Here is a 13877-nt window from a genome sequence, read left to right as displayed (position 1 = left end):
ATATATGATACTGACGAAGAGATTTAAAACAAACTGCACATGTTGAAACACATTGAAATGTTTCTAAGTATGTTTCTTAGTGAATTATAGGCCACGCTCAACAAGCATATACAGAGACAATATCATAAAGAATCATAAAACAAACAAACTACATGATGAAAACAACCAAAAAAAAAAACTTTACGAAAGGGAATGAAGACAAAAGTTCAAATGACCTTACCCTTCACCCATTAAATGCCTCAGTTTAAAAACAACAAATGAGGAAAATATTGTTGAATTCTGACAATTAATTATTCCTTAATTTACCAAAAAAAACCTAAAACTTAAATTTTCAACTACAATAATGTTTTCTTACCTTAGGATTGAATTGAATGTATTGATTGTCAGGGACTATAGTTTCTTGAAGCTTTAGTTCAACTGTTACATTCGGCTGGGTCGTCATACAGGGTATAACAGCCGTATCATACTAAAATACAGGGTATATCAGCCGTATCATACTAAAATACAGGATATAACAGCCGTATCATACTAAAATACAGGGTATAACAGCCATATTATTCTAAAATACAGGGCATAACAGCCGTATCATACTAAAATACAGGACATACCATCCGTAAAGTACTAAAATACAGGATATAACAGTCGTATCGTACTAAAATACACGGTATAACAGCCATATTATTCTGAAATACAGGGTATAACAGCCGTATCATACTAAAATACAGGACATACCATCCTTAAAGTACTAAAATACAGGATATAACAGCCGTATCGTACTAAAATAAAGGATAACAGCCGTATCGTACTAAAATTCAAGGTATAACAGCCGTATAGTACTAAAATAAAGGATATAACAGCCGTATTGTACTAAAATAAAATATATAACAGTCATATCGTACTAAAATACAAGGTATAACAGCCGTATCATACTAAAATACAGGGTATAACAGCCGTATCATACTAAAATACAGGGTATAACAGCCGTATCATACTAAAATACAGGGTATAACAGCTGTATCATACTAAAATACAGGGTATAACAGCTGTATCATACTAAAATACAGGGTATAACAGCCGTATCATACTAAAATACAAGGTATAACAGCCGTATCATACTAAAATACAGGGTATAACAGCCTTATTGTACTAAAATACAGGGCGTAACAGCCGTATCGTACTAAAATACAGGGTATAACAGCCGTATCACACTAAAATACAAGGTATAACAGCCTTATTGTACTAAAATACAGGGTATAACAGCCGTATTATACTAAAATACAGGATATAACAGCCGTATCGTATTAAAAATCATATGAATTTGTAACGGTGTCCAATCTAAAGTTGTAAAAACTTTATTGAGTACGAAAATGGGCTTTGAAAATTTTATAATACATATATCTAGTTGGAGATATATATGCATAACTGCCCAAAACTTTAATATATTTGGATTTGTGCAAACTACCATCTTGACAACCCTGTGTATCATCCATACATATACAGAGGACAGGCCGGCTACAAGAGATGTATGAAGTATGTAATACGACTAAAGAGTTGTGTATGGTGTGTGTACGTGTGTATATATATATGTATATTGCACATTAACATGATATGTATATTGCATTGTATCTTTATACAGTTTGATTCTTTACTTTAACCCTAACTTGATCCCTTCAGGGGGGGGGGATGCTAAAAAATTAAAAGAACTTTTATTTTCTAACAAGATAAAAATCGAAATTTTGAAATCAAATTCCTTGATTGTATATTTACCCCTGGAGGGAACATGACAGAATAAAGAATAAAAAATTCATCTTACGAGAGATCTGAACAATTATACACGTTCTTATACAATTACAGGTCAGGGGGCATTTACAAATAGAAGGCGGAAAGAAGGACAAGAAGAAAATGTAATGAGGACAAGAAAGGTAGAAAAGAAAGACGAGAAGGTGATGAAAGAAGGACAAGAAAGATATGATCAGTCCGGAAGTACAAAAATGAGCACTGGAAATATATGAAAGGAAGGAAGGAGAGAAAAACAGGACAGGAAGGAGAGAAAAGTAGGACAGAACGATGATGCAATGAGAGCAAGAAAGATATAAAAGAGGACCAGAAGTACTAAAAAGGAAGACAGGAAGGAAGAAAAGTATGACAGTTGACGATGAGGACAGGAAAGATATAAAAGAGGACCGGTAGTACTAAAAACGAGGACATGAAGGTGATAAAAGGAGGACAAGACGATGATTCAATGAGGACAATAAAGATTTGACAGAGGACCAAGAAGTAGCAAAAAGGAGGACATGAAGAAGAGAAAAGGAGGACAGAAAGGAGAGAGAAGGAGGACAGGAAGGAGAGAAAATGAGGACTGGAAGGAGAGAAAAGGAGGAAAGGAAGAAGGGAAGTTGAGGACAGGGAGCAAAGGAAAAAATGGCAAAATAAATATCGACATGGACATAAAACATATTTGAATATAAAAATTTGTAATAAATTCCTCTGTTAATAATGTTGATACAAGTCTAAAAGGATATTATTTATTAGTCTACAAGATCAAATAAAACTGTCGCAAGCTAAAAAAAACAGAATTAAAACATTAACAGTGCATGTAACTAAGTATATAAACAAGTTACAAATATAAAAATTAGATTTTAAAAAAAGATCACCTGAACAAATTGTTGAAAGTCGAAATCATCTTTTGTAAGAAGATGAACATGGTCATATACGTAGAGATGGATCATAGTGTTAGAATCTATAGAGGTGCCATCTTCACTATCATTGAAGCTACATCGATATGTACCTAAGTAAAATAATCCTATTAACAACATTTCTATAAATCTTAGGCTTACATGGCGCTCATCTATTTAATAAATTTGTATTGTTACTCTATTTATGAGCATCTTCTCTCTAAAGTTCGCAGATTTGATATATTTCATCGATTCAGAAATAAAAATAATTTCTTTAATGCATGTTTAATATTTATATGAGATAAAAAACTAAATTTTAGTTTTATTAATTTTTTCAAATTTAAGATGTGAATTTTTGAAAAGCGTAAAATTGACAATAAAAAATATATTTTAGCATAATTTTCTAATATCTGTAAGATCCAAAAATTTTTTAGAAATTTAAAATGAAAAAAATCATAACAAAATTCATTTGCTATGACGTCATCTATTTGAATTTTATTCATATTTCGAAAAATATTTGATTAAAATATAAAATGATGAGGAGAGTAACTTGAAAAAAAAACAAGTTTGTTTCCAGGCGTGCTTTGGAATTTCAAGTCAAATAATGGCTCAGTTTATACTCGCTGCATTTAGACAATAACAGTAAAAACAAGGTTTAAATAAATTATTCTATGTATAAGGAGGTACATACAGAAATTGCAGAGCACTGTCTGTACTGTCTGTACCTGTATCTGTGTACACCATATCTCTAATGTACTGTATGTACCTGTATCTGTGTACACCATATTTCTAATGTACTGTCTGTGCCTGTATCTGTGTAAACCATATCTCTAATGTACTGTATGTACCTGTATCTTTGTACACCATATCTCTAATGTACTGTCTGTACCAGTATCTGTGTACACCACATCTCTAATGTAATTTCTGTACCTGTATCTGTGTACACCATATCTCTAATGTACTTTCTGTACCTGTATCTGTGTACACCATATCTCTAATGTACTGTCTGCACCTGTATCTGTCTACACCATATCTCTAATGTACTTTCTGTATCTGTATCTGTGTACACCATATCTCTAATGTAATGTCTGTACCTGTATCTATGTACACCATATCTCTAATGTACTGTCTGTACCTGTATCTGTGTACACCATATCTCTAATGTACTGTCTGTACCTGTATCTGTGTACACCATATCTCTAATGTACTTTCTGTATCTGTATCTGTGTACACCATATCTCTAATGTAATGTCTGTACCTGTATCTATGTACACCATATCTCTAATGTACTGTCTGTACCTGTATCTGTGTACACCATATCTCTAATGTACTGTCTGTACCTGTATCTGTGTACACCATATCTCTAAGGTTGAGACTAGCAACATATTTCCCTTCTCTGTTAGAGTGAGAAGAGCTTGTAATTGAAACCCTGAAAATATAGAATTTAATATTCTGTAAACTCTAAACTCTAAAACTAACATGCTTGGATTGAAACACACAAAAAAGTTAAAGTGTGTGAAAATAAAAAGGGGTCAGAGCTGAAAACTTTAGATTGTAGGATATCAAGATTAATGCTTAAACTCCTGGTTTTACTAAACCCGAGATTATTTTAATACGCATTCTATATCCAATTGAAAGAAGCATAACATTCAACCGATCAGCGTATCATGTAAAGATGTACTCTTTAGCTTTTGAAAACCCGGTTTTTTTCTGGTGTTAATTGTGTCATATCAACTGAGCTAAACATCGCTTAAATAAATGTAAGTTTTGGATTAATGTTTGTTAAAACTCGTTTGAAATGATGATAGTCCTAAAATGTTATATAAATTTTTCAATATGTTCATATGAACACGATTAAATTTATATTTGCTTAAATGCTCTAAAAGTTGGCTTGTGAACAACTGACTTTAATTCAATCATATATTAGTTCAATCGATACAGCATTGCATCTGTAATTGTTATCAAACGTAACTTTTATTCAGTAGGGGGTATCCTAAAAAGAGGATTAAGAATAAAATCAAAGGTGTGTACATACATTGGATACTCAGATTAAGCGATCAGGATTAAGGATATCTTATTCTAAAGTTTTCAGCTCTGATGAGGTAACCTCTTTAAAAATCAATTAGTTGATGTTTTCTTAGTGGGGAGTCAGTTAAGGGGTGAAGGGAGGCAAGATAGATAAAAAGAAAGAAAGATAAATAAATAGGCAGATAGATGGATAGATAAATATATATAGCTACATAGAAAGATAGATAGATATATTGATACATAGATAGAAAGATTTATGATAGATAGATAGATAGATAGATTGATACAAAGATAGAAAGATTTTTGATAGATAGATAAGATAGATCAAGATAGAAAGAAAATGAATAGATATTAATACTGCCAAAGGAAGATGTTTAGGGTGTCTAAAAAAATGACACAAATTGCGTATGTATGGAGAGCGGTATGCCAGACAATGGCTGAAAGTCAAATATTTTCTTTAATTATTTTTGAAATATAACAGTGCACCAACTGTTGCACGATACATAGATAGAAATATAGATGGATGGATAGACAGAAATATAGATAAATGGATATTTAGATAGATAGATGGATAGATAGATTAATAAGAAGTTCAATTTAAAAAAGTTTGAGCGGTAAGTTTACAAAGTTGTTTTATAAATTCCAGACGTATGTGCATGTAAATATACATAGATAATAAATGGAAGGGTGAAGGGTAGTTTAAAGGGAAGGGTAAAGTCAAGGATTAAAGGAAGGGTAATATAAAGGGTAGTGTAAAGGGAAGGGTGAAGAGTAGTGTAAAGGGAAGGGTGAAGGGTAGTGTAAAGGGAAGGGTGAAGGGTATAGAAAAATACAAGGGGGCAGGTGTATGATACTATAGTCTAGTTTGGGGGAGTGTGTTCTGTGTACAAGATCATATTTCACATGTTGCACCTGGACCCCCTATACTCCCCCTCACTTATTCCCCGAAACTACTTCCCCCTACCCCCTTTATTCCACAAAACCCCTTTTTCCCCTTAACCCGTTGTTTCCCCATGAATCCACAAATTTCCTAACCTCAGGATTTCTAAAGATTATAAATAATTAAAAAGGCAACTTTAGAATGTGTTGTTTGTTAAGAAACCCAAAAAGGTTACGATGATTATAAAATGCGTATTTTAATCTAATTCCAAAATCTTCCCGATATCACGATGATCTGACAAAAAGACCCGGTAAAAGTGTCAAAAATATGCAACCACACAATTCTTATAACAATTTATCGGGAAAAGTGGCGAGAAACAGAGAAGACGGTATTTTTAATGGAATAACAATGAAAATAAAAAAGGAATATATAACTAGAAGAACCCCAGATTTTGTTAGAAACAAAAAGAAGAACTAATTCTATAAAATTCCTAAAAATCCGGGAAATATTTCTATTTAAACTTTTTTTGAAAACATATTGTCATCAAAGTGATTAGGGTTTACTAAATACTTAATGAAGGACATTTGTTGAAATATGAGTACAATGAACTAATGACACAGAATTTCTGAAATTAAAAACCATAAATCTAAAGCATATTTTTCAGATTATCAGAGCATTGATGAATTAGTTATAAAAGTGAAAGGTTGAAAGGATGAATAGATGAAAGGATGAAAGGATGAAAGGATGAAAGGATGAAAGGATGAAAGGATGAAAAGATGAAAAAATAGATTTAAAAAATACATGAATTAATAAGCTGATGACTATATTAATTGATAATAAATCAATAAATAAATTAAGCATGGAATAAAATAATAATTAATTAATTAATTCATGAAAAGAAATGAATAATTAAATAAATTAAATGAACAAATGAATAAATTGCGTGAAGTGCGAATGAGAAGAATAATTTGAGAACATGGAGGACCAGCATGTACTGAAATAAAATGCTATTCAATATATATCTATCTATGTAATATGTATATGTATGACGCCCCTCCCCCCTATAATAAGGAAAAAAATATAAATTGCAAAATTTATTAAAGCGAAGAATATGTGTGACTGGGGGGGGGGGGGGTTGTATCGTTGTATGGACCAAAAATTGTAATATAATTTCCAATTCTTGAATGTTAAGAGAACATTGTAGTTGAAAATATGCTAAGTAAATAGTAAATAGTTTTATGAAAAAAACACTTAGTCGACAAAATTTGAAAATGTCTCTTGTCCAAAATCCATAACAGACCAAATTAACCTTTCATTTTCTTGTTGGTAAAATTAATTAATTCGAGGCCCCGGTAAAAAATCAAAGTGGGATATTTTACGCAAAAAGAACTCTGATATTATTTTGGTCTAAATGTGCAACATTGTAGAATGGATAAGAGATATGGCTGCAATAAGATTAAAGCTAAATACGGATAAATAAAATAAGATTAAAGCTAAATACGGATAAATAAAATGAAAAATGTAAATATCATGTCTTTATTGGTACTAGCAGTTCAATACCCAACTTGTGCAATCTTATGAATCTTCTAAGACACTAGGTTGCAAAATAATTTTGCATTCTCAAGTTTTGCATTGTTTTTGCTCGAAGAATTCCGTGTAAATCGTCAAGAATGTCGCGATATTTCAGACATTTCAGTGGGGCCTCAAAAAAGACAACTTCACTGTTATATAAATAGCAGATTTTAGGGAGAAGGTTTTCAGGGTACCATGGTGGATCTGACCTGCCACTCTATAAATAGAGTGGCTACAAAATGTCGACTACTACAAAACGTTGAAAAGAATCTGTTAAGCAATTTTCTCTCGAATTTCGACATTGTCTAACCTGTCGACACTTTGTAGTATTCGACCATTTGTTATTCGATGTTTTGTAGCAGTCGACTTTTTTTATATCATCGACGTTTTGTTATTCGCCTTATTGATAATCGACGCTTTGTACCCACCATTATAAATAGAGAGTTGCGTCAGATTAAAATAAATAAAACATAAAAAATTTCTTTCACATTGGTCGGAAACGATGTTAAAATTAGGGTTTCCAGCAGAAGCAAAATTTTCTTCGTTTTCCACAAAAATTTTCGCAATTTCTTCGTGGAATTTTCTTTTTTTTGGTAAATTTTCGCATTTTTTGTTTCACGCAAATTTTTCCATTTCGCTCCTAGTTGAGACTCTTGGGTTGCCTCTTACCTGTCTCCTATACTGTTACTCCCAGTCGGTAGAAACCAATTCACGCTCTTGTGTCCCTCACACGTTAGAGTTATATTCAACCTAGGCACAGGCAGTGTTGTTATTAGTTTTGGACATAGATAAATAAATAAACATAGATAGCTTATGTACGCAAAATTACCAAGAATTGTACAGTTCGCGAAATCATACTTCTAGGGGTCAAAGTGTACTTCAATGATAAGCGGGGTGGTTTGATGTTTTAATGGATTTCATGATAGAGTGTAAAATAACTCCGGGAATGGAACTATTTGAACAACAATATTTCACTGAGCAATATATCATATTGACGAGAACTGAAGAAGAACATGAGANAGACTCTTGGGTTGCCTCTTACCTGTCTCCTATACTGTTACTCCCAGTCGGTAGAAACCAATTCACACTCTTGTGTCCCTCACACGTTAGAGTTATATTCAACCTAGACACAAGCAGTGTTGTTATTAGTTCTAGATCGTTTTTAGAAAAAAAATCAATAAAACTTTTCAAACTGTATTAGTTTGTACCAAAGACTCAATTACTTTATTTAACAAATTTTTTATATTTTAAAATAAAATTGTAAGTATTTAAATGAGCCCAGTTTAATATTGTTTGATTACCTTGCGCTAACTGTTAGGAAATCTTGGTTAGGAAACACAACTGGAGGTCGATACTCAACATATCTAAACAAACAAAAGTTTGGATTATTTTTTTTGTTAATTTCAATTTATTTTTATATTTTATATTTTTTAGTTAGATTTTTAATAGCAATGTTTTCAGGAAAAATTTCCATGAGTATTATTTCCAGTCGTAATTATATAATTGCATGCCATCACTATATTTTACACACTCCTAGTATCTCTTGGTATAATTCTAATCTATTAATACTCCAGTATCTCTTGGTATAATTATAATCTATCAATACTCCAGTATCTCTTGATATAGTTCTAATATACCAATACTTCAGTATCTTGTGGTATAGTTCTAATCTACCAATACTCCAGTATCTCTTGGTATAGTTCTTATATACCAATACTACTGCAGTATCTCTTGATATAGCTAGTTCTAATCTACTAATACTCCAGTATATCTTAGTATAGTTCTAATATACCAATACTCTAGTATCTCTTGTTATAGCACTAATCTATCAATACTCCAGTATCTCTTGGTATAGTTATAATCTACCAATACTCTAGTATCTCTTGGTATAGTTATAATCTACCAATACTCCAGTGTCTCTTGATATAGTTCTAATATACCAATACTTCAGTATCTTATGGTATAGTTCTAATCTACCAATACTCCAGTATCTCTTGGTATAGTTCTAATATCCCAATACTACTGCAGTATCTCTTGGTATAGCTAGTTCTAATCTACTAATACTCCAGTATATCTTGGTATAGTTCTAATATACCAATTCGCCAGTATCTCTTGGTATAGTTCTAATCTACCAATACTCCAGTATTTCTTGGCATAGTTCTAATCTACCAATACTCCCAGGTTTGCACTGCCATGATACAGATCAAAGTGCAAACATAGAGATCTTATCTTTTATTTACAGAAACTAGGGTCCTTAGGGTCAATGGTGCAAAGTATTAAAATTCATCAAATAAACCCCCTAACCCCTTTATACTCAAACTAAACTCACTTGAAAAATTAAGAAATAAAAAAATGAAATTTCATGAATTATTGATAAAGTCGTGATTTGATCTAGGTCAACGAAACTATCATAATTTTTAACACGTATTTTTATAACAGGAATTGAATATAAATTTCAGTTGATTTTTGAAGAGATAAATTGTAAGTGTTAAACTTTCTTGCGCTGAACGTAATTCAAAAATCGAGTTCAAGGAAATTGCAATTTTAATTTGTGTTTGCATTAAAAATCTGGATAATTTCCATTCAGACAATATTTTAATTTGTGATGCTGCTGGTTAAGAACTATGTTTTTAGTAATTTGTGATAAGAATTTTTGCTTCATCAGCTCTGTCGACATAATATTAAATTGTTTTCCAGCTTTTTGGTCAGAGCTGAAAACTTTAGAATGAGATATTCTTAATCATGATTACTTAATCTGAGTATCCAATGGACACACTTTTGATTTTTCTTCTTAATCCTCTCTTTTTGGATACCCCTATTCCCTACTGTATATAAGTTAGTTTTGATAACAATTACAGATACGATGCTATATCGATTGGACTGATATCCGATTAAACTAAAGTTAGCTGTTCACAAGCGGGTTTTAGAGCATTTAAACAAATGTAAACTTAATCATGTTAATATGAACTTATTAAAATAATTTATTTTATTACATTTGAGGACTATAGTCATTTTGAACGTTAGTCTTTATACACATTTATCCAAAAATTACGTTCGTTCAATCAATCTTTAGTCCAATTAATATGACACCATTAACACCAGAAATGCGCAAAAAAATAAAAACCGGTTTTTCAAAAGTTAAAGAACGCATCTTAGCATGACACACTGATTGGTCGAATTTTAAACTGCTTTCTTGGATATCAAATGCGTATTAACCTAATCTCTGGTTTAGTAAAACCAGGAGATCAAGAATTGATCTCGATATCCACCATTCTCAAGTTTTCAGCTCAGATTTATTCTTTATTTTTGTATGCAACCTTCCCCTTGTTTATAGTACTTCCCTCTGAATTTACCACTTTTACATATTTCCAACATCCCCCCTACCCACCCATCCCACCAACTTTTCATATTTTCCTATCTACCCATCTCCCAAGAGAGAATATATGTGATGAAAAAATATTTAAGAAGCATAAATCATTTCACAAGAATCTAAAAACTATCTTAAACTCGCCAACGCTCATTTTTGCTATTCATAAAAATAATTTTAAGCAATATTGAAAATATTAATCTCAAGGGAAATTGAAAATAATTTAAGCATGAAATGTGTATAAAAAATTAGAATTTTAGTATTTTAGAATTATAAAAAAGATGGGCGCATAACTCGTTTAAGTCTAAAAAAATATATAGCACATATTCTCCCCTTTCAAGCTCTTGAAGCCTCAGGTATTCTTAGTTTTCACGGGGAAACAAAGGTATCTATCTATCCATCTCTCCCTCATAACTTCGTGAAGTTTTTAAACCGAAAACTGACATTTTTGAGGCATCGTATGTTCCCAGCTAGTCATTAATCTATTCATCATAAACACAAATCCTCCAATTTCGTTCTTATCACAATATCATTTACTGTACACCCAGACTGCATTCATCATGCAATTGTATGTTTATCTAGCTCAATTTAATCTTTATCTTAGGGATATACATTTTGAAGAATTATCCCCCACGAAGATTTTTTTGGGGAAAGGGATAATTTGAATATAGACTGGCAAATTTGATCCTAAATGAAAAATTCTACATCAATTGTCCCTTAAGACACATTATACAGAAGAAATTATTTCTTTTTCAAACCATAACACTTGCTAAAGAAAAATTGTTTCCAAAATGAGTGTTTTTTTGCTTTTTTTTTATATATCTCAATATCTTTTTTTTTTATTACTGACCTGGTATTACGAGCTGCTAGAGAGAGCGGGAGAAGAAGAGAGAGAGAGATCATGATTTTATTCATCTTGTCTCACCCTGCACTCGGAGAGTGGGGGGTTGAAGGTTCGGAGTTAGCTCAGGGTTGAAGATGAGTCTAATCTTGACTCAGGATCTGACTTCAGTCCCACGATTTTGTCACTTTAGTCTCACTGAAAACCCATGGTGTATCACTCGCTTTTCTCCATTATCTGCTAAGATGCGATTTTACATTTTTATTCACTGGTTGACAATCTTGGGTTTGGTTTTCTCCGGGTCCCTTGATCAACTGGTGGAGAAGGGTCAGGACGGGTTTTGCAAGGATTAGAATTGTCACATGAATATATCTGAGATGTTATCTATATACGGAGTTCACACCGTCCTGTTAACCTTTCTCCAGGGGGGGGGGGTAGTAAAGAGGGGTCGGAGCCAAGAGGGTGAGACTAGGACCCGTTTGTACCAACCCAGTTCTTGAAAACTAATCCTTTACTTCCGGTTAATTTTCATCCATTTCCGGTCTCTGCCTCCTCCGGTCCCGTCTGAAATTATCCTGGGGTTAATTTTTCCAAAGATTTGATTTACAAAATTGAGAAGAATAAAAATGTGCAGTATTGTATTTATTATTACTACTCAAACTTAACGCTTTAAACAAGTCCGTTGAACCATGTGGGGGGGGCGTATATGGGGTTTGGGGAAGGGGAATGCAACGCAGGCATATTTAAGCCTTGAGCACTGCGCTTTATGAATATTTCTTGCAAGTGAACTTTTATTAAATTATAAATAAATCTATAATTCAGAAATATAACAAATTGAAAATCTTTTTAAGTAAAATATGTTTGCTGTCGACTTGGAGAAAAATATTAATGTGTATGTAAATATGCTTGCGCAAAAAATACCCTGATAAGATTATCAAAAGTGAGGATGGATGAAGGATGATGAAGCACAGTTGAGACTGTACCGGGGTTTGAATTTCGCGTCATACGAGATTGCGCGCAAACGGAGAGATGCGCGTTAAACCACGGTTTCAGGTCAAAACACGGAACAAGATTTTACGCAGATTTNAACAGTTCAACAAAATGGCCGTTTTACACTTTTTTCTAGTAAATTCCCCTCTTATATATATTCTATTCTCTATGTATAGTATACAGACAGAAATTGTACTGCACTGCACCGATATAATGAACAGACTGAACTGTACTGTACTGCAATGATATAATAAACAGACTGAACTGTATTGTACTGCACCGATATAATGAACAGACTAAAATTGTACTGTACTGAACTCATATAGTGAACAGACTGAAATTATACTATACTGCACTAATACCGTATACAGACTGAAATTGTACTGTACTGAACCGATATAATGAACAGACTGAAATTGTACTGTACTGCACTGATATAGTAACCAGACTGAAACTATAATATCCCAAAGTTAGACAATGTTTATGAATAATGTAGATTCTCAGACAAGGGGAGGGAAGAGAGGCAAAGGGGGAGGGGGGAGAAGCTCTTCAAAATTAATTTCTTAAATATTTAATCTCAATTAAAAGTTTCAAATATTTTTTTTAAAAAACTTCCCCCATGACCACCTTGTAGCATAAAATTGGAGAAAAAAAAATAACAACTTTAGAGAAATATCCGTCTAACTCTTTAATTCACATCATTTAATTTTAGTTGGAACCAATTTTTTTAATTTAAGGTTCTTGAAATCATAAAAAATCTAATTTATTAATCGCGTAAATTTATCCAAAAAAACCATAAAACTAGGCGTTGCTATAGAAAGCATGTTTCATTCATTTAGAATAAAACAAAATACATTTTTGCAATTTTAATTTTTCTTGCGATCCATGCATTTCTAACTAAAAAAGGCATTTTTGTGTGTTGCGTTACCTCTCAAATTTTGAGGATAAATACTTTTTATAGAAAATAAAGATCCCTGACAAAAAATTTTTAATTGATAATATTTTCTACAACTCCCTCCCCCCCCTGTATTTGTGGTAGTTGGAAATGTCACTAGGTTTCATGTTTAATGTTAAAAACAAGGGAGAGAGATTATAGAAAGATAGACAGATAGAAAGAGATTAATAAAAAGATATAAAAATAGATAGATAGATAGATAGATAGATAGATAGATAGATAGATAGATAGATAGATAGATATATAGATAGATAGATATATATGGATAGAAAGATAAAGGATATATATATAGATAGATGGATATGTCGATAGAAAGATAGATATATAGATAGAAAGATGGTGGTTAGTGATTGGTGAGAAACAGAATTGAATGGTAGAATCGGAGGCAAAATGTAATTTGAGGGAATCGGAGGCAATATGCAATGAGGTAATCATCGGAGGCAACATTAAAGAAGGGAATGAGACAATTTATAATAAGAAGATAAGGGTCATGCAATTTTAATATTGCGCTCATATTAAATATTAAAAAAGGGGTTGAAGGAAACAAAATAAACTCTGTTGGGGGGGGG

At 32.2% G+C, this 13877-nt stretch overlaps 1 protein-coding gene across 1 annotated transcript; it reads right to left on the bottom strand.

Moving 5' to 3' along the window:
• Nucleotides 1–355: 355 nt before the first annotated feature.
• On the bottom strand, nt 356–11923 carry LOC111717168 (platelet-derived growth factor receptor alpha; the record flags this gene model as incomplete). The annotated part of the gene is made up of 6 exons (XM_023492678.1): nt 11373–11923; nt 8457–8519; nt 7825–7905; nt 4016–4104; nt 2655–2788; nt 356–466 (listed from the first exon to the last, which is right to left on the bottom strand). Coding segments are annotated over exons 1-6 (543 nt in total), but the record flags the coding sequence as incomplete, so codon positions are not given.
• Nucleotides 11924–13877: the final 1954 nt, after the last annotated feature.

The sequence above is a fragment of the Eurytemora carolleeae genome, unplaced genomic scaffold, assembly GCF_000591075.1.
Source record: "Eurytemora carolleeae unplaced genomic scaffold, Eaff_2.0 scaffold2389, whole genome shotgun sequence".
Lineage (NCBI taxonomy): Eukaryota > Metazoa > Arthropoda > Copepoda > Calanoida > Temoridae > Eurytemora > Eurytemora carolleeae.
This window is presented reverse-complemented; position numbering and strand designations above follow the sequence as displayed.